The 26300-nt window shown below is 51.2% G+C and overlaps 1 protein-coding gene across 1 annotated transcript in view; it reads right to left on the bottom strand.

Annotated features, from left to right (window-relative positions):
- LOC146062441 (spermatogenesis-associated protein 7-like) overlaps window positions 1–26300 on the bottom strand; it is a 120111-nt gene that overhangs the window by 79924 nt on the left and 13887 nt on the right. Inside the window, exons 2-3 of the mRNA XM_083174583.1 lie at window positions 11183–11275; window positions 3192–3239 (exon numbers count right to left, since the gene is read on the bottom strand). Of these exons, the coding sequence (XP_083030709.1) occupies window positions 3192–3239; window positions 11183–11275 (141 nt within the window). The remainder of the gene's footprint in view (window positions 1–3191; window positions 3240–11182; window positions 11276–26300) is intronic.

Below are 26300 nucleotides of genomic sequence, written 5' to 3'. Positions count from 1 at the left end.
GCCGTATACTGTCGCATCATCAACATTGCGCTGTGCTTGTGTTGCAGGGTATTTACTTGTGCGCTTTTATACTTTATTAGGGAAATGAACTATTAAGGGGTGATTCAGTTGTTTTTTCACGCTTAATCTCCAGTCTACAGTGACGGGAAATGGGCCCGATTCAGCCCTGTTGATTTTGCAGCCCTGATGATCAGAGTAGTGTGCATGTGCACGTGTGCAAGCCCTCTGTGGGATCAGAGGCTCCCAACGACTGTGATTCCTGGCCGCTCGTTGTGTGATTGACAGGGCGTGCCGCTGGCGTTTACTGAGCGTTCCACAGAAAACACAGGCATTCCCCGGCTGTTAGGAGGGAGGGTAACTGACGTCATCAGCGGCTTTCTTCTTCCCACGGCCATCACAGCGTGGAGTAAGTCCTGGCTAACTTGGCGCTGCGAACAGGGGAAAATCAATTTGTTTGCAGCCATGCACAGGGGCGGTAATCAGCGTGTGCGAAGTGGCGGCTAACAGATCGCTGGGCTTCAAAGATTTGCAGCCCAGCGATCAGGTCTGAATAAGAGAAAAAAATATATACAAATAGACGGCGCTAACGGACACAATTACGGTATTCAGTGGTGATTGAAAATAAAATATATTTTTATTTTATCAATATCTAAAAAACAGGGCACCGGCCGGTGAGACCAAATATCAAAACATTAATTGTACATACTCACAAACAATTACAATAATAAAAGCACACTACTTCAATATTTTCAGGACAATATCAATTGCTCAATGAGCAGACTTGTTGTATATTGATATACAGCAGAAGGGAGCTAAAACGCTGTTAGCTTAATTTCTTTGCATGCATATGGTTAATACTTCATCCTGTCCAGCAGGGATTAGTAGCAGTTATTCAAGCAGGTAAGCATAGAAGGGAATGTCCGTTCTGTGGTTAGTGGTTAGTTATTAGCTTGGTTAATAGCTCAGTCATGCACTCATTCAATAGCATGAGCTTTATGCAGATGAAAGAAATAGGGCTCCGTTCAACACAGATTTGCTTAGCATACACTTTATGCAGAAAAATATGGAGTAGTATACTTAGTCTCCTGCAGCTGTGGACTTGGTAGAAATTTGTAATCCACCTTTCAAGGGTTAGTTGCCCCTGCCTTGAGCGTGTTCCCGGCTGCGCTGTGGCTCCAGTGCGCTAGCCTTATCTGGAAATTCTTGCTCTGGCTTCCGGGTCTCCCAAGCTGCGGTGATTCCTGTTTGCAGGCACTTGTCGATGACGCGTTTCCCCGCCTTGCACAGTGTCAGCGGCTCAAGGCAGGGGCAACTAACCCTTGAAAGGTGGATTACAAATTTCTACCAAGTCCACAGCTGCAGGAGACTAAGTATACTACTCCATATTTTTCTGCATAAAGTGTATGCTAAGCAAATCTGTGTTGAACGGAGCCCTATTTCTTTCATCTGCATAAAGCTCATGCTATTGAATGAGTGCATGACTGAGCTATTAACCAAGCTAATAACTAACCACTAACCACAGAACGGACATTCCCTTCTATGCTTACCTGTTTGAATAACTGCAAAGAAATTAAGCTAACAGCGTTTTAGCTCCCTTCTGCTGTATATCAATATACAACAAGTCTGCTCATTGAGCAATTGATATTGTCCTGAAAATATTGAAGTAGTGTGCTTTTATTATTGTAATTGTTTGTGAGTATGTACAATTAATGTTTTGATATTTGGTCTCACCGGCCGGTGCCCTGTTTTTTAGATATTGATAAAATAAAAATATATTTTTATTTTCAATCACCACTGAATACCGTAATTGTGTCCGTTAGCGCCGTCTATTTGTATATATTTTTTTCTCTTTATCTCTAAGAAGGGTTGAGTATCCCTTCTAGACGGCAGCAGGGACAACTGGTTTCCTGCGCTTAGTTATATAAACTAGAGGTCTGAATAAGGCCCAATATGCTTATTTTGTTTTGCGTAAGTCCGAACAGACCGGGTTTAGTTGCATAAAGTGGCTAAGCCCAGCTAAACTAAAAGGTGCAATGTCCAAATGGGGGGGTCCAAACAGCCATATTGTCGCACACTTGAGCTTGCCAACTCAGGAGGCAGCGAGGTGAATTGTGTGCCCCCACTGTGCCAGCGAGTCCACCTACAACAAAATGAATGTACATCTATGAGGAATACATCCTTGTTGTATAAGGGGGTGCCCAAATGTAAAGGAGACGACGGTTGTATGGAAAGAATATTTCAATACAGTTCATGTGTAACATTCCAACCTCATATAATTGGGATCCGGTGTCAGTGGAGAATCTCCTGGGTAACTGACGGATCCAGTTTTCCTGATCTGGAGGAATCCATCATGCACCTGACTGAGCAAAAACAACTCTCCAGGAATTAACAAAAAAGCCACGCCATCTATCGGCAAACACATAAACCCACTGCGATTAGTTACAACGACGCCACAGCAAAAGTCTCTTCTTCATTTGGGCACACCTTATACTAAATGCAGGTGGTGGATGAGGAACCACGGTGCCACCACCACACTTTCACTCAAGGGGCTTCAAAGTGGGTATTGGTGTCAGCGCAGTGGGGTTGGGGGGGGGGGGGGGAGGGTTGATTGAAGTTATGCTTAGGGTTGTTGATAAACCTTAAATTGGCCCCATTCCCCATTTAGCATCTTCCATATGCTGGGAACAGGAGGTGCACCACTGAATGGGCGTCAATTCGCTTGCATCTAGTTGTAAGGTACAGATAGATACAGGGCCGACGCCACCACTAGGCAAGGCATTTACTGAGGGCACCGGCCACTGGAGGGTGGCAGTTCGGAGCAGGACCCCCCCCCCCCCGGGATGGAGGTGAGCGGAGGTGAACTCCCCCCCTCCCCCAGGCTATATGCAGCAGGGGGGGGTCTGTGCGGTCTGAGGGGTCCCTGCGGCGCTATCTGACATGGGGGGGCTATATGCAGCAGGGGAGTCAGTGCAGTCTGAGGGGTACCTGCGGTACCCCCACCTCCCACAGAAACTTACAGAGCCCCGTTGGGTGAGATTCAGCCAATCAGCTGATAGAGATACATTGGGCCTGGATAGATAGATAGATAGATAGATAGATAGATAGATAGATAGATGGAGAGATAAAAAAAAATTGTAAAGGTTTCAACATCTAAATCTAATAATTATTCGTCGTTCTGTGGAATTACTCACATTTCACGCTGCTTGATAAGCTTTTCGGCGCAGACGTATCAACAGCGGCTGAAAAAAGGCACAATGATTAGTCTTCATCTCCTGTTATATCCCAGTTACACGTATGATAAAGTACTATAGTTACATTATCAGGAAAGTGTGTAATAGGGGAGGATCAAAGATGGCACAGCAGCGTCATAGGGGCGGATCAAAGATGGCACAGCAGCAGTGTCTTGTGTGACGGAACAATGACATGTAGCTTCTGTGATCCGCTGCTGCACCTGAAGACGCAAGATAGCAGGGTATGAATATTAGTGTTATGGCTGCCGTAGAGCCCGGAGTGCAAATACAGGGAAACGGGGAATGGGGGTTAGGCGTGAGCCCACAGCCGGGACCGCCGGTCAGGACGGCCACGGCGAAACCTACGCTGACTCTGTTGAGAACCCCGGGCAGATGACAAATCCCTGCGGGAACTAGGCTTCACCTGTGGCCGCCGCGTTCGAAGGAGCGAGTTATGCCCGCTCCAACCCCGATGCAGCTAGGTCTATGTGAGGACAAGGGAAAAGCGATCGTCAGGGGTAACTCAAAAGGAAAGACTAACTACTGGGCCTAACTGAAAACAAACCCCTGTCTGCCGACACCAGGCCAATAACGGGAATGCGACCCAGTCGCAGACACAAGGAGGACTGACGGGGAAACACCACAGATAACAATACCAAGCTAGCAAGCGAATCCCCAAAACCCCCAAGCAGGGATAGAGAAAAAGGGAAGTACAAGGAAGGGAGTATATGACCTAAAGAAAGGTGGTAGCATAAGCCCACGGCGGGGCAGGTCCAATACTCCAGCAGGGGGGCTGGAGGGAGAGCAGCCCAGCCTGATAACAAAAAGGAACTCGGCGGCTCCACAGACAAGTACCGGGCTCCAGAGGAGCACTTACGTGACCCTGGGGACACAGAGACAGCTGATCGGGTCCCTGGAGACAGCAGGGGAATCAGCATACACAGATAGGCAAGGAGACCAGGAACCAGCAGGAGAAGATCCAAGAGGCAAAAAGGCACTGGGATGTGCTAGGGACCGGGAACGCGCTGGGAGACGCTATAACCGGCGTCTGTGCCCAGCAGACGCCGGCTATTTATTCAAATAACGCGCCGCCTGGATGACGTGCGCGTGTAGTGTGGCCGGGCGGAAGTCGGGAGCGTTGCCTAGCAACGCCCCGACTCTCTGCCTCAGAAAGAGGCTTGTAACGCGGCTGATGTGTGTCAGCCGCGCTGCTGTCCTTCGCCGCGTTGTGGCCGGGCGGAAGTCGGGGACGTTGCCTAGCAACGCCCCGACGCCTGGCCTCGGAAGGAGGCTTGGGACGCGGCTGACTCGCGTCAGCCGCGCTGTTGCCGCCCACACTACTCGCCGTCCGTCCGGGCACTGGAAGCACCGGACGGCGGCGCGCAACAGTACCCCCCCTTGAGGAAGGGTTAACAACCCTTTACCACCGGGTTTACTAGGAAATTCTCTAAAGAAAATCCTTTTGAGGTTGGGCGCGTGAAGATCTTTGTCAGGAACCCATGACCTCTCTTCGGGACCAAACCCTTTCCAGTGAACCAAAAACTGCAAAGAACCTCTCATGAACTTGGAGTCCAGAATCTTTTCTACCGGGAACTCCTGTTGTCCCTGTACCATTACTGAGGAAGATCCCGTGTCCCTTCTGCGAGGGAACTTTTGAGAAAAGAAGACTGGTTTAAGCAGGGAGGCATGAAAGGTATTGGCAATCCTGAGGGATTTGGGTAAGGACAAGCGAAACGCGACTGGATTTATCTTCTTAATGATCCGAAAGGGACCAATGAATCGCGGACCCAACCTTGCTGACGGTTGGTGAAGCTTGATATTGAGGGTCGATAACCAGACCCAATCCCCGACTTTGAAATGACAGGGACGTCTGCCCTTGTCTGCCGACACCTTTTCCCTAAGTGCCGCCTCTTTAAGAGCAACGTGAACACTCCTCCAAATGACTCTGAGTCGAGAAGCCGAAGGGGAGGTGGAGCTGGAAGCTTCGGGACCCAAGGAGTTTGCTCGGGGATGAAATCCGTATACCGCGAAGAACGGGGAAGTCCTGGAAGCAGAATGGTGTGCGTTGTTATATGCGAATTCGGCGGCAAGCGGTAAGAAACTTGCCCAATCATTCTGCCATTTGGACACAAAGCATCTCAAATATTGTTTGAGTGACTGGTTCAATCGCTCCGTTTGTCCATTGGACTGAGGGTGAAAGGCCGAGGTCAGGCTGGTCTTAACCTTTAAAGCAGCACAGAAGAGTCTCCAAAACTGTGTTACAAATTGTGGACCGCGATCAGACACAATATCTGACGGTAGCCCATGCAGTCTGAAAATATGCTGCAAAAACAGAGTTACCAACTCCTTGGCTGATGGTAATTGCCTCAAGGCTACAAAGTGTGCCATTTTAGAAAACCTGTCAATCACGACCCACACTACTTGGCAGTGGGCGGACATTGGTAACCCGACAATAAAATCCATCGCCAGATGCGACCAGGGTCTGACAGGAATGGACAACGGAATAAGTTCCCCCATGGGCCGAGACCTCGGAACTTTATGCCGGGCACAGTCCGGACAAGACAAAACAAATTCTCTGGTATCTCGTGCCATACCAGGCCACCAAACAGTACGAGAAACAAGTTTCCCCGTTTTGATGACTCCCGGATGACCGGCCAGTTTAGAATCGTGGAACTCCATAAGCACCCTACGTCTAAGAGATGGGGGAACAAATAACTTGTTGATGGGGGTCTGGGCTGGTGCTTGACTCTGAGCCTGACGTATGAGGGCCTCCAGAGTCTGCTGAGCTCCGACCAGAATACAAGATGTTGGCACTATCGAACTCTTAGTGGTCTTGTCGTCATGCCGAGGCAAAAAACACCGAGACAGGGCATCAGCTCAAATGTTTTTTGAGCCTGGTCTATAAGAGATGACAAAATTAAAGCGCATAAAAAATAATGCCCAACGAGCCTGTCGAGCATTAAGCCTTTTAGCAGACTCAATATATTGCAGGTTTTTGTGATCCGTGAGTACAAGGATCTGATGCACTGCTCCTTCCAACCAGTGGCGCCACTCATCAAAGGCCCACTTGATGGCCAGCAATTCTCTATTACCAACGTCATAATTGGCTTCTGCTTGTGAGAATTTCCGAGACATATAAGCACAGGGGTGTAACTCAAGTGACTCAGGATCTCTTTGGGATAACACTGCTCCCGCCCCTACTTCGGAAGCATCTACCTCCACAACAAAGGGAAGGTCTGGATCCGGATGTCTCAGAACAGGAGCCGAGACAAATGCCTGTTTTAACAATTCAAAGGACCGCTCCACCTGTGGAGACCACTGAGATGGATCAGCACCCTTCTTGGTTAACGCCACCAACGGTGCGACAATAGAGGAAAACGAATGGATAAAGCGTCTATAATAATTGGCAAAGCCAAGAAAACGCTGGACAGCCTTCAAGCTGGTAGGACGGGCCCAGTCCACCACCGCTTGAAGCTTCTTGGGATCCATTTGAAACCCATGAGAGGAAATAATGTACCCTAAAAAAGAAACCTGTGTGACCTCGAACTCACACTTTTCTAATTTAGCAAATAATTGATTTTCTCTCAATCTTTGCAAGACCTGTCGAACCTGAGTTCTATGTATATTCACGTCTTGTGAAAAAATCAAAATGTCGTCCAGGTACACGACTACAAAATGGCCTAAAAAATCACGAAGGACATCATTGATAAAGTCCTGGAACACGGCAGGAGCATTAGAGAGACCAAAGGGCATGACCAAGTACTCATAATGCCCCGTCTGAGTACTAAAAGCCGTCTTCCACTCATCGCCTTCCTTGATCCTGATGAGATTATAAGCGCCTCTCAAATCAATTTTGGAAAATATTGTTGCAGACCGCAACTGATCAAAAAGCACCGTGATCAAAGGAAGGGGATAGGTATTTTTTACCGTGATTTTATTTAAGGCCCGGAAATCAATACACGGCCTCAAGGAACCATCCTTCTTGGCCACAAAAAAAACCCCCGCACTGAGAGGGGACTTAGACGGGCGGATGAACCCTTTCTTGAGACTCTCCTGTACATATTCATCCATTGCCTTAGTCTCTGGGATGGATAAGGCATACAATCTGCCCTTGGGCAAGGGAGCACTGGGGATAATCTGAATGGCACAATCGTATGGGCGATGGGGCGGAAGGCTGTCTGCTTTCCCTTTGGAAAACACATCCGCAAAGTCTTTGTAAGGGGAAGGTATCCCACAGAGGGAGACAGACGCCACTAAGACCGAGGAATTGAGACAGTGCTGTGTACAGTAAGAGCTCCAACGGGCAATCTGCGCCGCGCTCCAGTCGATACTGGGATTATGTTTAACTAACCAAGGATACCTCAAAACTATGGGAACGAGGGGACAAGACGTCAGAAAAAAGGAAAGTTGCTCTTTATGAAATAATCCTACAGTCATAAGGACTGGGGGAGTCTGAAAAGAAATAGCCCCATTGGACAGGATATTACCATCCAAACCCCGAAGCGTGACGAGGCCCCGGAGCTTCAACTGAGGAATACCCAGTCTCTGGGCCAAACCGATATCAAGGAAGTTTCCGGCCGCGCCACTGTCAATAAATGCCGTGCCGGAAAATTCATTCTCTTGAAAGGAAATACTACACGGGACTAATACCGAATCACGAGAGGAAAACAATTGTAGGCCTAAGTGAACCCTCTCTTCGTTCACTTGGCCAAGGCTTTTACTGGCCTATTGGGACAGTTCTTAAGGATGTGACCCTTGTTACCGCAGTATAAACAGAGACCAGAACTAAACCTACGAGTTCTCTCCTCTGGTGAGATACGGGTTGCCCCGATCTGCATGGGTTCGTCAATCTCGTCTGGACCCAGAGAAACATAAGGAAGAGCCCGGGCTTGAACGCCCCGTTCTGACCTTCGCTCCCGGAGACGACGGTCAATCTTGATAGCTAATTCCATAAGTTTATCGAGGGAACTGGGAACAGGGTACTGGATTAAACTATCTTTGATGATGTCAGATAGACCACACCGGAACTGACTACGTAAGGCAGAATCATTCCACCCACAATCATTCGACCATCGGCGGAACTCAGTACAGTATACTTCTGCGGGATCTTTCCCTTGTTTAAGGGCTCGAAGATGAGTCTCCGCAGAGGCTTCTCGATCGGGGTCATCATACAAAAGCCCTAACGAGCTGAAAAAGTTGTCAACCGAGGACAGCACCGGACTATCGGAGGGAAGGCCAAATGCCCATGTCTGGGGGTCCCCCTGTAATAAAGACATGATTAGGCCTACCCGTTGAGACTCTGATCCGGAAGACCGGGGTCGAAGTCGGAAATACAATTTACAACTTTCCCTAAAGTTGAAAAAAGCCCTTCGATCTCCAGCAAATCGATCAGGCAAGTTTACTTTGGGCTCTACCACCACAGGATCAGAAGGACGCACCCTCTGTTCTTGGGATGCCACTTTCAAGGACAGATCTCGGACCATTTGGGTTAATCCCTGGAGCTGGTCCGAGAAGGACTGGGAAGAGGGATTCATAATACAAAAAAAAACCACTGCAACTCTAAGCAAAAAGGTTGGTTATATAAAGACCTCTTTATATGACCCGTTAGGGCCGGTTATAATGTTATGGCTGCCGTAGAGCCCGGAGTGCAAATACAGGGAAACGGGGAATGGGGGTTAGGCGTGAGCCCACAGCCGGGACCGCCGGTCAGGACGGCCACGGCGAAACCTACGCTGACTCTGTTGAGAACCCCGGGCAGATGACAAATCCCTGCGGGAACTAGGCTTCACCTGTGGCCGCCGCGTTCGAAGGAGCGAGTTATGCCCGCTCCAACCCCGATGCAGCTAGGTCTATGTGAGGACAAGGGAAAAGCGATCGTCAGGGGTAACTCAAAAGGAAAGACTAACTACTGGGCCTAACTGAAAACAAACCCCTGTCTGCCGACACCAGGCCAATAACGGGAATGCGACCCAGTCGCAGACACAAGGAGGACTGACGGGGAAACACCACAGATAACAATACCAAGCTAGCAAGCGAATCCCCAAAACCCCCAAGCAGGGATAGAGAAAAAGGGAAGTACAAGGAAGGGAGTATATGACCTAAAGAAAGGTGGTAGCATAAGCCCACGGCGGGGCAGGTCCAATACTCCAGCAGGGGGGCTGGAGGGAGAGCAGCCCAGCCTGATAACAAAAAGGAACTCGGCGGCTCCACAGACAAGTACCGGGCTCCAGAGGAGCACTTACGTGACCCTGGGGACACAGAGACAGCTGATCGGGTCCCTGGAGACAGCAGGGGAATCAGCATACACTTGGACAGATAGGCAAGGAGACCAGGAACCAGCAGGAGAAGATCCAAGAGGCAAAAAGGCACTGGGATGTGCTAGGGACCGGGAACGCGCTGGGAGACGCTATAACCGGCGTCTGTGCCCAGCAGACGCCGGCTATTTATTCAAATAATGCGCCGCCTGGATGACGTGCGCGTGTAGTGTGGCCGGGCGGAAGTCGGGAGCGTTGCCTAGCAACGCCCCGACTCTCTGCCTCAGAAAGAGGCTTGTAACGCGGCTGACGTGTGTCAGCCGCGCTGCTGTCCTTCGCCGCGTTGTGGCCGGTCAGGAGGATTAGGTTTAGGTAGAGGGCTATGAGGGTTAGGTTGCGGGGCAGGAGGATTAGGTTTAGGTAGAGGGCTATGAGGGTTAGGCTGCAGGTCAGGAGGATTAGGTTTAGGTAGAGGGCTATGAGGGTTAGGTTGCGGGGCAGGAGGATTAGGTTTAGGTAGGGGGCTATGAGGGTTAGGTTGCGGGGCAGGAGGATTAGGTTTAGGTAGCCGGCTATGAGGGTTAGGCTGCGGGGCAGGAGGGTTAGGTTTAGGTAGAGGGCTATGAGGGTTAGGCTGCAGGGCAGGAGGATTAGGTTTAGGTAGGGGGCTATGAGGGTTAGGCTGCAGGGCAGGAGGATTAGGTTTAGGTAGGGGCTATGAGGTTTAGGCTGCGGGGCAGGAGGATTAGGTTTAGGTAGGGGGCTATGAGGGCAAGGTTGCGGGGCAGGAGGATTAGGTTTAGGTAGCGGGCTATGAGGGTTAGGTTGCGGGGCAGGAGGATTAGGTTTAGGTAGGGGGCTATGAGGGTTAGGTTGCGGGGCAGGAGGATTCGGTTTAGGTAGCCAGCTATGAGGGTTATGCTGCGGGGCAGGAGGGTTAGGTTTAGGTAGCGGGCTATGAGGGTTATGCTGCGGGGCAGGAGGGTTAGGTTTAGGTAGCGGGCTATGAGGGTTATGCTGCGGGGCAGGAGGGTTAGGTTTAGGTAGCGGGCTATGAGGGTTAGGCTGCGGGGCAGGAGGGTTAGGTTTAGGTAGCGGGCTATGAGGGTTAGGCTGCGGGGCAGGAGGATAAGGTTTAGGTAGCGGGCAATGAGGGTTAGGCTGCGGGGCAGGAGGATTAGGTTTAGGTAGTGGGCTATGAGGGTTAGGTTGCGGGGCAGGAGGATTAGGTTTAGGTAGAGGGCTATGAGGGTTAGGCTGCAGGGCAGGAGGATTATGTTTAGGTAGGGGCTATGAGGGTTAGGTTGCGGGGCAGGAGGATTAGGTTTAGGTAGGTGGCTATGAGGGTTAGGTTGCGGGGCAGGAGGATTAGGTTTAGGTAGCGGGCTATGAGAGTTAGGTTGCGGGGCAGAAGGATTAGGTTTAGGTAGGGGGCTATGAGGGTTAGGTTGCGGGGCAGGAGGATTAGGTTTAGGTAGCCGGCTATGAGGGTTAGGCTGCGGGACAGGAGGATTAGGTTTAGGTAGAGGGTTATGAGGGTTAGGCTGCGGGTCAGGAGGATTAGGTCCAGGTAGCGGGCTATGAGGGTTTGTCTGCGCGTCAGGAGGTTTAGGTAGAGGGCTATGAGGGTTAGACTGCGGGGCAGGAGGGTTGTATACATATATACCCTATGTGATATACACGGCAGCCCCTGTATACCTCGTGCAGAGCTCAGTCTCCGGTAGTGCGTCGCCATGTGGTCCTGGATGAGATACTGAGTGGACAACGAGCAAGAAGACCCCGGGAACAAGGCTGCGGAGAGACAAATGCAGGGTCATTTCCCTTATATATTTAGCTAGATCTGTCACTCATCCCCTGTGTATATAACGTTCCTGCTCAGCGGGATACACAAACCCGCCCCCCCTAGGGAAAAGACCAGTGTTCTATGTGTATAACATTCCCGCCCAGTGGGATACACAAACACGCCCCCCCCCTAGGGAAAAGACCAGTGTTCTACACACCACCACCACCTTGACATCACCTCCCCCCACCCAGCCAGGGCTACCAGTACATGCCCACCATCCACCATTACTCCACAGCCACCAGGTGAGTGGCAAGTCTGCCCGCACCCCCCCCTCTGCCAGCACACATACCCCCCCTACACCCCCGCGACCCCCCCTCCCGCGATTCGTGGCCCCCCGCGACCTCCCTCCCGCGATTTGCCCCCCTCCATGATTCACGGCACCCCCGCACCCTCTCTCACGATTCACGGACCCCCGCAACCCCCCCTTCCATGATTCATGGACCCCCGCAACCCCCGCTTCCGCGATTCACTGACCCCCACAACCCCCCTCCCGCAATTTGCGGACCACCCCTTCCCGCGATTCACGCCCCCCTCCCGCGAATTGCCGACCCCCTCCCGCAATTGGTGGACCCCCGCGCACCCCTCCTCCCGCAATTTGCGGACCCCCTTCCGGAAATTCCACGCCCCCAGCGGACCCCTGCGACACCGCTCCCGCATTTCACTTACCCCCGTGAGAATGGGGAATCCTGTACCGCCAGAAGGTGCCGCCCCTAGGTGGGAAATCCAGCCCTAGCTGCCACGCTGCAGGTTCCCCCACTGCCAGAAGTGTCCCCACAGTCCTCTGCACCAGCGCCACAACTTGCCCACATACCACTATTATATAGCCTCCTGCTCTCATGCACCCTCACTCCCTCCCAGTGGGAGGAGACGCTCACCCACTGCCAGTTCTAGGGATGCCAATCGACCATCAATGATTTCAAATCATCGATGGTTTATGGCCGATGTTGAATACTTTTGCCATCGATGTGGGAGGACCAGAAGGTTTCCCTACATCGATGGCAAAGGAGAACCGATCAAGTTTCAAATTTTTTTATGGTGCCGGGCCATGGAGCATAGCTCCGCCCCCCACACCCGAAAGTCCCGCCACCGAGTTCTGATTGTCCCACGGCCTATTCAGTCAGATATAATGGATGACCATCGATAGCTACAACAATCGATGGTTATCCAAGTAATATTTTACTACTATCGATGGCAGGATGCAAAATCACCATCAATGCCAACCATCTATTGGTCTGCACCAATGCCTATCCCTATTCTGCAACAGGCAAAAACCTTTCCTACCCCTCATGCCCACACACCTCCATCACTGCCCTGTCTCCTGTTTTCCTTCCCCGTAACTTCCACCAGTGGGGACCCGCTCACCCTGTGTTGCCCACATTCCCCTATCATGCTTTACCACCCAGCCTCCTGCTCTCATGCACCCTAACTCCCACCCAGTAGGAGGAGACACTGACTGAGGGCCACCATCCTGTACTCCTGTACTGCCACGCTGGACCCTCTCCCACTGGCAGAAGCTGCACAGTATCTCCCACCCTCCTCTTTAGTCCCCCTTATGCCCACACACCCCTATCACTACCCAGCCTCCTATTTTCCTGTGTCGTGACCTCTGCCAGTGGAGAGCCGCTGACTCAAAAACACCCTACTATACTATTGCACACACACACCTAAACAACACGCACACACAGCCCCCCCACACCCACAAATGTCACTGTACCCTCCAAACTATCAATGTACATCTTACTCTGTAACCGCTTTTTAATTAAACAAAACAATACACAACCCCTTCCACATCATATGCCCTCTATTTAACACATTTCACCTATAACTCAAGTTGCAATACAGGCCATCTTTCATACAATTCTAACCATCTTTCTCATATACAAATGTTCACAAATTAAGGGGGCGCAGCCCCTTACGACGGTGTGAAGAGCGCCCGTAGGGCGCGATGAATCACCTAGTATATATATTCATTATGGGACGTGACCATTGTATTCTGGGTAATATATTCATTCTGGGAAGGTGACCGTTGTATTCTGGGTAATATATTCATTCTGGGACGGTGACCGTTGTATTCTGGGTATTGGGACGGTGACCGTTGTATTCTGGGTAATATATTCATTCCGGGATGGTGACCGTTGTATTCTGGGTAATATATTCATTCCGGGACGGTGACCAGTGTATTCTGGGTAATATATTCATTCCGGGATGGTGACCGTTGTATTCTGGGTAATATATTCATTCCGGGACGGTGACTGTTGTATTCTGGGTATTGGGGCGGTGACCGTTGTATTCTGGGTAATATGAAATACAAATATAACACTATATACTGTGATCAGGGGCAATCAGAACTCATTAGTAATGCTGGCACGGGATATGGCCGCTATGTCGACACTATGAAGGGTGAGATACATCTGGTCGCGAACTAACGGTCCACAGGGCTTAGGTCAACGTGGCTGAGGTGGACAGGGTTGGAAGGTTAACAGAAGCATTAGGTCAACAATGAGAAGGTCGACAGTCAAAAGATCGGCATCAGTTCTTCCCAGTGTTTTTGAGCCGACATTTCCGACAGGAGGTATTTCACCATTAGGGTGTGGAGAGAAAATAAAATAGCGTGTGTGGGATCCAGGACTCAGGGTCGGGGGCGGAGCTAACATCAAAGTCCCTCCCTGACGACGCCTGGGCACGCCCAGAAAACAGCTGGGTGACACCCACAGATGCCGACTTTCTGTCAATCAACTTGTGAACGGCCAGAGATAAAAGATGTTTGATTTTATCGCAGAACGCCCTCGCGCATGGACGATACGATCCAGTCATTCAATAATCACCCTACCTGCGAATTCACAGCCGTGCGATCAGGTTTGAATAACCCCCATAGTCACATTCCACTGTATACCGCACTATGGGGGAAATGTATCAAACCTTCTATAGACAACAGATGGAATGGTTGCCCATAGCAACCAATCAGCATTAATCTAGAATGGATGGCGGACGGCTCCCCGACAGTCGGGATTCCGACAGTCATTTCTCGGACATTGGAATCCCGACTGCTCCCTCATGGGGGTCCACGACCCCCATAGAGGGAGAATAATATAGGTGGCGAGCGCAGTGAGCCCGCAAGGGGCTTCATTGCGCTCTCCCCGCTGTGCAGTCGAGATTCCGACGTCTGAGTAATAACTGTCGGAAACCCGACTGTCGGATTATTATACCACACCCATCTAGAGTAGGGCGGTAAACAATTTTGGGCATATCTGAGATTTCCCCATGGTCCCTGTCTCGGAGGCATTCCAGGTGATGCGCTCCATCGTGTTGTACGATTCACCCCAGAATTCCATGCAATAACATGTCCCCACCCGGCTGTGTCCTGCACCCTGGGATGATCCCGTATCTTGTCCTGCGCCTCCAGCCTAATAACCGCGCTGATAAGTTTATGGTGTGTGAACAGCGCAGCGGGTGTAGGATATCTCTCGGAGAGACGAGAGCCAGACAGGAAGTGATAAGGAAACGTGCAATCAGTAGGTGACAGAGATTACCTGGCCCTGTCACCGCCTGCATCCATCATTCTGCGCGGCCTTATAAACACCAGCTCCTAGCCTTATACAACACACACAATATTGCTGGTGCCTTTCTGAACCCGGCGGTATTAGTAATAAGCCGCAGGATGGCTATAGGTGTTACAGTAAGTGTATTGTATGTGTTGCACTATTTGCAGCACACTTCTATAAAGCTTACTTGCCTACTTTTAAAAACTAGTTTCAGGGAGATCATAGTTGTTAATAGAATTTTGTAAAGCGCCCCATTGAGAGGGCGTGTCATTCTACACGCTAAGGGCGTGTCTAGTTCCATATATGGAGAGATTGTGAAAAGAGATTGTGAACGTGGCACCTAGAAGCGTGGGTGTGTATTGCTACATCTGAGAGGAATCTTGCAAAATGACTTATATCCAAATGTAGATAAGCCCCAAAGCAGTTAGTAAGAGCTACTATACTTGGTAAAGTGCTGGGAAATGGTGCTGATGATTCAATGTAAATGTATCTGTCTCTCATTCCTTGTTTCTCCAAAATGTAACAGTGTAATGTGGGCTAGGTGACATGAGGGAGATTGCTAGACTAGTGAGGGATATTGCTGCTGTGTCAGGGAGTCTCCTGCAGAATCTATGATGTAACAGTGTAATGCGGGCTAGGTAACATGAGGGAGATTGCTAGACCAATGAGGGAGAGAGGGAGATTGCTGCTATGTCAGGGAGTCTCCTGCAGGATGCAGGAGGGGGAACTAGGATGTAACAGTGTAATGTGGGCTAGGTGACATGGGTGAGATTTCTAGACTAATGAGGGAGAGAGGGAGATTGCTGCTATGTCAGGGAGTCTCCTGCAGAATGCTGGAGGGGAGGTAACTATGATGTAACAGTGTAATGTGGGCTAGGTGACATGAGGGAGATTGCTAGACTTGTAATGGAGAGAGGGAGATTGCTGCTATGTCAGGGAGTCTCCTGCAGAATGCAGGAGGGGAGGTAACTATGATGTTACAGTGTAATGTGGGCCAGGTGACATGAGGGAGATTGCTAGACTAATCAGGGATAGAGGGAGATTGCTGCTGTGTCAGGGAATCTCCTGCAGAATGCAGGAGGGGAGGTAACTATGATGTAACAGTGTAATGTGGGCTAGGTGACATGAGGGAGATTGCTAGACTAGTGAGGGAGAGAGAGAGATTGCTGCTATGTATGGGAGTCTCTTGCAGAATGCAGAAGGGGAGGTAACTATGATGTAACAGTGTAATGTGGGCTAGGTGACATGAGGGAGATTGCTAGACCAATGAGGGAGAGAGGGAGATTGCTGCTATGTCAGGGAGTCTCCTGCAGAATGCAGGAGGGGAGGTAACTATAATGTAACAGTGTAATGTGGGCTAGGTGACATGAGGGAGATTGCAAGACTAGTAATGGAGAGAGGGAGATTGCTGCTATGTCAGGGAGTCTCCTGCAGAATGCAGGAGGGGAGGTAACTATGATGTAACAGTGTAATGTGGGCTAGGTGACATGAGGGAGATTGCTAGACTAATGAGGGAGAGAGGGAGATTACTGCTATGTCAGGGAGTCTCCTGCAGAATGCAGGAGGGGAGGTAACTATGATGTTACAGTGTAATGTGGGCTAGGTGACATGAGGGATATTGCTAGACTAATGAGGGAGAGAGGGAGATTGCTGCTAAGTCAGGGAGTCTCCTGCAGAATGCAGGAGGGGAGGTAACTATGATGTAACAGTGTAATGTGGGCTAGGTGACATGAGGGAGATTGCTAGACTAATGAGGGAGAGAGGGAGATTGCTGCTATGTATGGGAGTCTCTTGCAGAATGCAGAAGGGGAGGTAACTATGATGTAACAGTGTAATGTGGGCTAGGTGACATGAGGGAGATTGCTAGACTAATGAGGGAGAGAGGGAGATTGCTGCTATATCAGGGAGTCTCCTACAGAATACAACAGAGTAGACAACTATGCTATAAAGCAGATGCAGAATGGGGGTGATGGTGGTGGTGGGGGGGGGGGGTATTTTGGCCCTGGCTTTATGACAGTTACTGTATAAGCCCCAAAGTGCTGGCTTTGTTATTCACTTTATTATAAGCATAGATCCGGACGCATGCAATGTCGGCAGCCAGAAGAATCCTGACACCTTTAAGGTAAGTATGCTTTTCCTCCCCCTACCCCTCCCTACCTGCAGCCTAACCCTACCCCCTACTTCTCGCAACCTGCAGTCTACAAGCAATGGACTGGCCCGCCGAATTGGCCCTGGCATTTGTGCACACGCAGACATGCACCACGCAATCGAGAGCTGCCTCTCCCGGCTTGCAGGAGAGAGGAGAATAGCGGCATGTGATGCCCCCTCTCTCCTGGACCTCAGCAAAGCACAGAGAGAGCTGCCGGACCCGCCGCGAGTTCAGCGGGTCTCTTTGTGCACTGATCTGGAGGCGGAGCCTACACCTTGCACAACAAAATCGGCCCACCTGTCCAGGGGCGTAACGAGGGTGGTGCCGGCGGAGCGTGAGCTCCGGGCGCAAAAGAGTAGCAGGCTCCCGGCACCACACTCGCTGCCCGCCTGTCCATAGCAGAGGCGCAGAGTCTGAGAGTATTACAGAGACCCTACGCTCTGGCCGCCGCCACAGGAAAGACAAGACACGCAAGCTAGGTCTTCCTGCGTCTGTCACACTGACACACAGGCGGTCCTCTAGCGGCTGTCTCCTTTTGCGGCGGCTGTCATCTTTGGAGCCAGAATATAGGTAAGCGACACTTCAGGGGCATTATGCGTTTCAGCAGCACTAGTGGGGGTTATATGTGTAAGCAGCACAAGTGGGGGCATTATGTGTGTAAGGCACTACAGGGGGGGGGGGGCATTATATTTGTAAGCAGCACTAGTGGGAGCATTATCATACCCTCCAACATGACCCATTCCATTAGGTACAAAAAAATGTGACCCTTCTTTTTGAATATTGGACTGTGCTGGAGTCCCACCTCTGTAAGGGAAGTCCAGGAACAGAGCATTTTGGGTCATGTTGGAGGGTATGCATTATGTGTGTAACGCAGTGGCACTATTGGGGGAATTATATGTGTAAGCGGGGCACTACTGGGACCATTATGTGTATAGTGGGGCACTGCTGGGGGCAATGTATGTGTATGCGACACTACAAGGGGTGTTTTACATGTAAGCAGCACTACAGGGTGCTTTATGTGTAAGTGACACTAAAATGCCATGGGGGTGAGCAAAATGTATAATTACGCCATTGCATGTATAGCGTTACCCTAAAGCATTATGGTGTGTAGCATGTGCAATGGGCCTTACGGTATGTGGCATAATGTCTACAAGGCATTACGGTGTGGGTCATAATGTGTAATGAGCACTACAGTGCGGCATATTCTGTAATGGGCATTAAAGTTTGTGTGGCATCATGTGTAAGGTGCATTACTATAACAACGTGATTGTGTGGAATTCCCAATCAGGCAGCATTCTCTCAATAAGCTCTGGAGGCACCAGCACCCCTCTGCTGGAAGGCCCCCTACAATGTGCAGCCTTAGGCAGCTGCCCTTGGTGCCTATACATTAAGATGGCTGCTGCTGCGCACTACAGATAATGGGGACCAATCCTACTAACTTTAAAGGGTGCAAGTGTCCATTGCTTTGGTATTTACCGCCGGCAACAGCACCCGATCTCACACCCTCTGCAGACTGGTTTCTGTCTGAATTCTCACTAAATTGTGCAAATTTGGGTCTTCGTTATATGCGCCCACTGCCGCAATGACTCGCACATGTGACAGGTACTTCAAATGGCGTTTTCTCATTTTTACCAACCCCCACTTTTGGGTGGATCCAGAAGCCCCTAGATCTTGGCAGCAGCGGTAAGAACTGGGGGATCAGCATGCACCTCCCGATATGGCGGTGCTGGACTGAATATATGTTTTATGTTATGAGTAAAACATTGTAAAGGTTCAGACGACATGAAACGTGTTTTGTACTGTAACCCCGCACGACTACGGGCCCCCTTTATGTTTACGTCAGGGGATCCTGCAACCAGAGACTCATTTTCCAAAGATAAAACAAGTGAGCTCTGTGCTGATACTACAAAATCCAGGCAACGAGGATGAGGATGGTCCCCGAGGGTCTGCACGGCTTCTACCTCTGTTATCATGTACTCAGCAATCTGTACAAAGAACTGATTTATTAATGAGAGAGGAATCAATCAGCTCCCTGCAAGGGGCTCAGATACCCCAAAGCCTTGTTCTCAGGAAACATGAAGACTTCTTCTAAGAAAGTGAGAGATGTTTCTGTTCAGATGACGCGTTACTGGGCAGCCAAACCTTCTGTTGTCACCAATGGTCACCTGTGAGTGTGCAGAATTGAATGCACCAGATGAGTTTCGGCACAGAATGGGTCATTCTATAAGAGGAATGTAAATGAACTTTTCCATGGATGTTCTGGTGGTGTCCACTATATTTGGGCATTGTCATTCAGAATGTGTAGTCTTCTAACAGATCTTTTGCAGCAAGGGCCAATTCTGCACTGCGGTTCTGCTGTTTGGGAGTATGTGGGGGTAAGATTGGGGACATCTATGAGCAAATTTATATACAGATCATCTCTCGCACCTGGATCTGATTCTGTTATGTTGATAAGAGACATAATCAGTGCCACTGCCAGTGAGTCCCAGTTGTGTGGCAGTAGGTGTGGCTCCCCTATCTGGATCCGCCACTGGAACTAATGTAGTTGTCAATATTTGTGGTGCGTCCAACAGTACAAAGGCCTGGCGTTACGGCAGACTGCGCTGTTAGGTAGCAGCAGGGGGAGTGATGTTACAGCAGACTGCGCTGTTAGGTAGCAGCAGGGGGAGTGACGTTACGGCAGACTGCACTGTTAGGTAGCAGCAGGGGGAGTGATGTTATGGCAGACTGCGCTGTTAGGTAGTAGCAGTGGGAGTGATGTTACGGCAGACTGCGCTGTTTGGTAGTAGCAGGGGGAGTGGCGTTACGGCAGACTGCGCTGTTAGGTAGCAGCAGGGAGAGTGATGTTACGGCAGACTGCGCTGTTAGGTAGCAGCAGGGAGAGTGATGTTACGGCAGACTGCGCTGTTAGGTAGCAGCAGGGGGAGTGACGTTACGGCAGACTGCGCTGTTAGGTAGCAGCAGGGGGAGTGATGTTACGGCAGACTGCGCTGTTAGGTAGCAGCAGGGGGAGTGACGTTACGGCAGACTGCGCTGTTAGGTAGCAGCAGGGGGAGTGATGTTACGGCAGACTGCGCTGTTAGGTAGCAGCAGGGGGAGTGATGTTACGGCAGACTGCGCTGTTAGGTAGTAGCAGTGGGAGTGATGTTACGGCAGACTGCGCTGTTAGGTAGTAGCAGGGGGAGTGACATTACGACAGACTGCGATGTTAGGTAGCAGCAGGGGGAGTGACGTTACGGCAGACTGCGCTGTTAGGTAGCAGCAGGGGGAGTGACATTACGGCAGACTGCGCTGTTAGGTAGTAGCAGGGGGAGTGATGTTATGGCAGACTGCGCTGTTAGGTAGCAGCAGGGGGAGTGACATTACGGCAGACTGCGCTGTTAGGTAGTAGCAGGGGGAGTGACATTACGGCAGACTGCGCTGTTAGGTAGCAGCAGGGAGAGTGATGTTACGGCAGACTGCGCTGTTAGGTAGCAGCAGGGGGAGTGACATTACGGCAGACTGCGCTGTTAGGTAGTAGCAGGGGGAGTGATGTTATGGCAGACTGCGCTGTTAGGTAGCAGCAGGGGGAGTGACATTACGGCAGACTGCGCTGTTAGGTAGTAGCAGGGGGAGTGACGTTACGGCAGACTGTGCTGTTAGGTAGTAGCAGGGGGAGTGATGTTACGGCAGACTGCGCTGTTAGGTAGCAGCAGGGGGAGTGACGTTACGGCAGACTGCGCTGTTAGGTAGCAGCAGGGGGAGTGATGTTACGGCAGACTGCGCTGTTAGGTAGCAGCAGGGGGAGTGATGTTACGGCAGACTGCGCTGTTAGGTAGTAGCAGGGGGAGTGACGTTACGGCAGACTGCGCTGTTAGGTAGCAGCAGGGGGAGTGATGTTACGGCAGACTGCGCTGTTAGGTAGCAGCAGGGGGAGTGATGTTACGGCAGACTGCGCTGTTAGGTAGCAGCAGGGGGAGTGACGTTACGGCAGACTGCGCTGTTAGGTAGCAGCAGGGGGCGTGATGTTACGGCAGACTGTGCTGTTAGGTAGTAGCAGGGGGAGTGATGTTACGGCAGACTGCGCTGTTAGGTAGCAGCAGGGGGAGTGATGTTACGGCAGACTGCGCTGTTAGGTAGCAGCAGGGGGAGTGATGTTACGGCAGACTGCGCTGTTAGGTAGCAGCAGGGGGAGTGACGTTACGGCAGACTGCGCTGTTAGGTAGCAGCAGGGGGCGTGATGTTACGGCAGACTGTGCTGTTAGGTAGTAGCAGGGGGAGTGATGTTACGGCAGACTGCGCTGTTAGGTAGCAGCAGGGGGAGTGACGTTATGGCAGACTGCGCTGTTAGGTAGCAGCAGGGGGAGTGATGTTACGGCAGACTGCGCTGTTAGGTAGCAGCAGGGGGAGTGATGTTACGGCAGACTGCGCTGTTAGGTAGCAGCAGGGGGAGTGATGTTACGGCAGACTGCGCTGTTAGGTAGCAGCAGAGGGAGTGATGTTACGGCAGACTGCGCTGTTAGGTAGTAGCAGTGGGAGTGATGTTACGGCAGACTGTGCTGTTAGGTAGTAGCAGGGGGAGTGACGTTATGGCAGATTTTGCTGTTAGGTAGTAGCAGGGGGGAGTGACGTTATGGCAGACTGCGCTGTTAGGTAGTAGCAGTGGGAGTGATGTTACGGCAGACTGCGCTGTTAGGTAGTAGCAGGGGGAGTGATGTTATGGCAGACTGCGCTGTTAGGTAGTAGCAGGGGGAGTGACGTTACGGCAGACTGCGCTGTTAGGTAGTAGCAGTGGGAGTGATGTTACGGCAGACTGCGCTGTTAGGTAGTAGCAGGGGGAGTGACGTTACGGCAGACTGCGCTGTTAGGTAGTAGCAGGGGGAGTGACGTTACGGCAGACTGCGCTGTTAGGTAATAGCAGGGGGAGTGACGTTACGGCAGACTGCGCTGTTAGGTAGTAGCAGGGGGAGTGATGTTACGGCAGACTGCGCTGTTAGGTAGTAGCAGTGGGAGTGATGTTACGGCAGACTGCACTGTTAGGTAGTAGCAGGGGGAGTGACGTTATGGCAGATTTTGCTGTTAGGTAGTAGCAGGGGGGAGTGACGTTATGACAGACTGCGCTGTTAGGTAGTAGTAGGGGGAGTGATGTTATGGCAGACTGCGCTGTTAGGTAGTAGCAGGGGGAGTGACGTTACGGCAGACTGCGCTGTTAGGTAGTAGCAGTGGGAGTGATGTTACGGCAGACTGCACTGTTAGGTAGTAGCAGGGGGAGTGACGTTACGGCAGACTGCGCTGTTAGGTAGTAGCAGGGGGAGTGACGTTACGGCAGACTGCGCTGTTAGGTAGCAGCAGGGGGAGTGACGTTACGGCAGACTGCGCTGTTAGGTAGTAGCAGTGGGAGTGATGTTACGGCAGACTGCGCTGTTAGGTAGTAGCAGGGGGAGTGACGTTACGGCAGACTGCGCTGTTAGGTAGTAGCAGGGGGAGTGACGTTACGGCAGACTGCGCTGTTAGGTAGTAGCAGTGGGAGTGATGTTACGGCAGACTGCGCTGTTAGGTAGTAGCAGGGGGAGTGACGTTACGGCAGACTGCGCTGTTAGGTAGTAGCAGTGGGAGTGATGTTACGGCAGACTGCGCTGTTAGGTAGTAGCAGGGGGAGTGACGTTACGGCAGACTGCGCTGTTAGGTAGTAGCAGGGGGAGTGACGTTACGGCAGACTGCGCTGTTAGGTAATAGCAGGGGGAGTGACGTTACGGCAGACTGCGCTGTTAGGTAGCAGCAGGGGGAGTGATGTTACGGCAGACTGCGCTGTTAGGTAGTAGCAGGGGGAGTGACGTTACGGCAGACTGCGCTGTTAGGTAGTAGCAGTGGGAGTGATGTTACGGCAGACTGCGCTGTTAGGTAGTAGCAGGGGGAGTGACGTTACGGCAGACTGCGCTGTTAGGTAGTAGCAGGGGGAGTGACGTTACGGCAGACTGCGCTGTTAGGTAATAGCAGGGGGAGTGACGTTACGGCAGACTGCGCTGTTAGGTAGCAGCAGGGGGAGTGACGTTACGGCAGACTGCGCTGTTAGGTAGTAGCAGGGGGAGTGACGTTACGGCAGACTGCGCTGTTAGGTAATAGCAGGGGGAGTGACGTTACGGCAGACTGCGCTGTTAGGTAGCAGCAGGGGGAGTGACGTTACGGCAGACTGCGCTGTTAGGTAGCAGCAGGGGGAGTGACGTTACGGCAGACTGCGCTGTTAGGTAGTAGCAGTGGGAGTGACGTTACGGCAGATTTTGCTGTTAGGTAGTAGCAGGGGGAGTGACATTACGGCAGACTGCACTGTCAGGTAGTAGCAGGGGAATGACATTACGGCAGACTGCGCTGTTCGGTAGTAGCAGGGTGAGTAATGTTATGGCAGTCTGTGCTGTTAGGTAGTAGCAGGGGGAGTGACGTTATGGCAGACTGTGCTGTTAGGTAGCAGCCGGGGTAGGGATGTTATGTTAGACTGCGTTGTAAGGTAGTAGCAGGGGGAGTGACATTTCAGCAGACTGCGCTGTTAGGTAGTAGCAGGGGGATTGATGTTATGGCAGACTGCTACTACCACAGCGAAATCTGCCGTAACGTCACCCCCCTGCTACTACCACAGCAAAATCTGCCGTAACCTCACTTCCCCTGCTACTACCTAAGCAGGGGAGTGATTTTATGGCAGACTGCGCTGTTAGGTAGTAGCAGGGGGAGTGATGTTATGGCAGACTGCGCTGTTAGGTAGTAGCAGGGGGAGTGACATTACGGCAGACTGCGCTGTTAGGTAGCAGCAGGGAGAGTGATGTTACGGCAGACTGCGCTGTTAGGTAGCAGCAGGGGGAGTGACATTACGGCAGACTGCGCTGTTAGGTAGTAGCAGGGGGAGTGATGTTACAGCAGACTGCGCTGTTAGGTAGTAGCAGGGGGATTGATGTTATGGCAGACTGCCCTGTTAGGTAGTAGCAGGGGGAGTGACGTTACGGCAGACTGTGCTGTTCGGTAGTAGCAGTGGGAGTGACGTTACGGCAGACTGCGCTGTTAGGTAGTAGCAGGGGGAGTGATGTTATGGCAGACTGCGCTGTTAGATAGTAGCAGGGGGGAGTGACGTTATGACAGACTGCGCTGTTAGGTAATAGCAGGGGGAGTGACGTTATAACAGACTACGCTGTTAGGTAGTAGCAGGGGAAGTGACGTTACGGCAGATTTCGCTGTGGTAGTAGCAGGGTGAGTGACGTTACGGCATATTCCGCTGTGGTAGTAGCGGTCTCCTCTACGTGTACGGCTGTAAGCACAGAGCCCGCGTATTAGGAGTGAGTGGTGTTGGGACTGGAAATGAAGAGGCTGTATCTTTTTTTTTTTTTGCTCTATATTCACTATAGAAGGAGAAGGGAAGGGACCACAGTTAAGTTGCAAGGACAGTCATAAAAATAAGGTAGATGGAAGTACAGTCCTAACAGAACTTTCAAGACTGAAAGTGGATAAATCAATGGGGCCAGATGGAGTGCATCCAAGGATACTAAAATAACTAAAAGATGTGTTGGTAGAGCCATTAACAGATTTATTCAACCAGTCACTAGATACAGGTGCAGTTCCAGAGGACTAGAAAAAAGCAAACGTAGTTCCACTGCACAAAAGCAGAAGCAAAGAAGAAGCAAGTTACTACAGACCAGTGAGTACATCAGTAGTAGAGAAATTAATGGGAACACTATTAAAAGAAAGAATAGTGGAATATCTTAAATTAAACAACTTACAGGATCCAAAACAGCATGGTTTTACTGCAGGGAGATCATGCCAAACAAGTCTCATTGACTTTTTTGACTCTGTGACCAAAATACTAGATGAAAGGGGGGAGGGGGGGGGGGGGGGCTGTAGATGTGGCATATCTAGACTTTAGTAAGGCATTTGACACTTTGCCACATCGCAGGCTGCTAAATAAACTTGAAAGTGTGGGATTGGATTATAAAACAATTAAATGGATAAGAACCTGGTTGCAGGATAGGAAATAGACAGTTGTAGTAAATGGGCATTCTATGGAGGGACATGTTACCAGTGGAGTACCCCAGGGATCTGTACTTGGACCAGTGCTCTTTAACCACTTGAGTGGTATGCCCGGAAATTTCTCGGGCTCAGCTGCGCTGCCGCAGCGGGCTGTGCCGGAAAATTTCCGGACATACCACTAAAATGAAGGTGTGCGCCAGTGGTGTCCAGGTGTGCACCACTGGCGCATCACCTGTCCGGGCACCCCCCCAGTGGCCTCTCTGCTGTCCCCTCCCCTCAATCCCCCTCACCTCTCAGCTCCAGTCTACGCCAGAGCTCCCCTGCCCCAGCCACCATTAGTTCTAGCGATTGACAGGTGGCAGGCTTGGGGATGTTCGGGGCAACTCGGGGGGACTCGGGAGAGTTCAGGCACCGAGTCCTCCCGAGCCGCCTCAAAACATCCCGAGCCTGCCGCCTGTGTGATCACTGGGGCCAGTAGGGGAGCTCCGGCGTACTAACGCCGGAGCAAAGGTGAGGGGGGGGGGGGGGTGGCTTCTGATGATCTGTGGTGGGTTTTGCTGGGGCATTGCACATGGTATTGAAGGGAAAGTATGCCTTTTTGCAGATGACACAAAGATATGCAACAGAGTAGACACACCAGGGGGGGTAAATCAAATGACTGATGATCTAAGTAAACTTGAGAATTGGTCAAGAGCATGGCAACTACAGTTTAATGCTAAAAAATGCAAAATTATGCACTTGGGACTCAAAAACACAAAGGCTCAATATAGTATAAATGGCACTATAATGGAAACTACTGAGGAGGAAAGAGATATAGGAGTCACTATTTCAAGTGACTTAAGGGCAGGGAGGCAATGTAACAAAGCAATGAGGAAGGCTAGTCAGATGCTTGGTAGCATAGGTGAATCTAAGGGGTGGTCCGGGGGTGCACCGGACCACCCATTAGACTGCCCGGCGCCTGTACCTTTAAATGTAAATTTTCACCACCACTGCCCGGATTTCGCATTAAATATATGTCCGCAGGACCCGGGAGGGCTGCGCGCATGCCCGACTGCACGCATCTCCTCCCATGGTCCTTTGCGGAGCGTGCGTCACATGAAGTCGGGCAGCGCCAGCTCCCGCCGTGACTTCCTCCTCCTCCGTCCTCTCCCTCCGGCTCCTGCCTCCTGCATGTTATGTTTGTGTGGTGCAGCAGCCCAGCGCACAGCCATTCTAAGACTGCTCCCCAGCTCGGCTCCTGGTCCTGGTCTCTGGACAGTGCTGGTAAGTGCAGCAGTGAGAGTGACAGACTTACTG

This window comes from Crinia signifera, chromosome 3 (assembly GCF_055691185.1).
Source record: "Crinia signifera chromosome 3, ASM5569118v1, whole genome shotgun sequence".
Classification (NCBI taxonomy): domain Eukaryota; kingdom Metazoa; phylum Chordata; class Amphibia; order Anura; family Myobatrachidae; genus Crinia; species Crinia signifera.
This window is presented reverse-complemented; position numbering and strand designations above follow the sequence as displayed.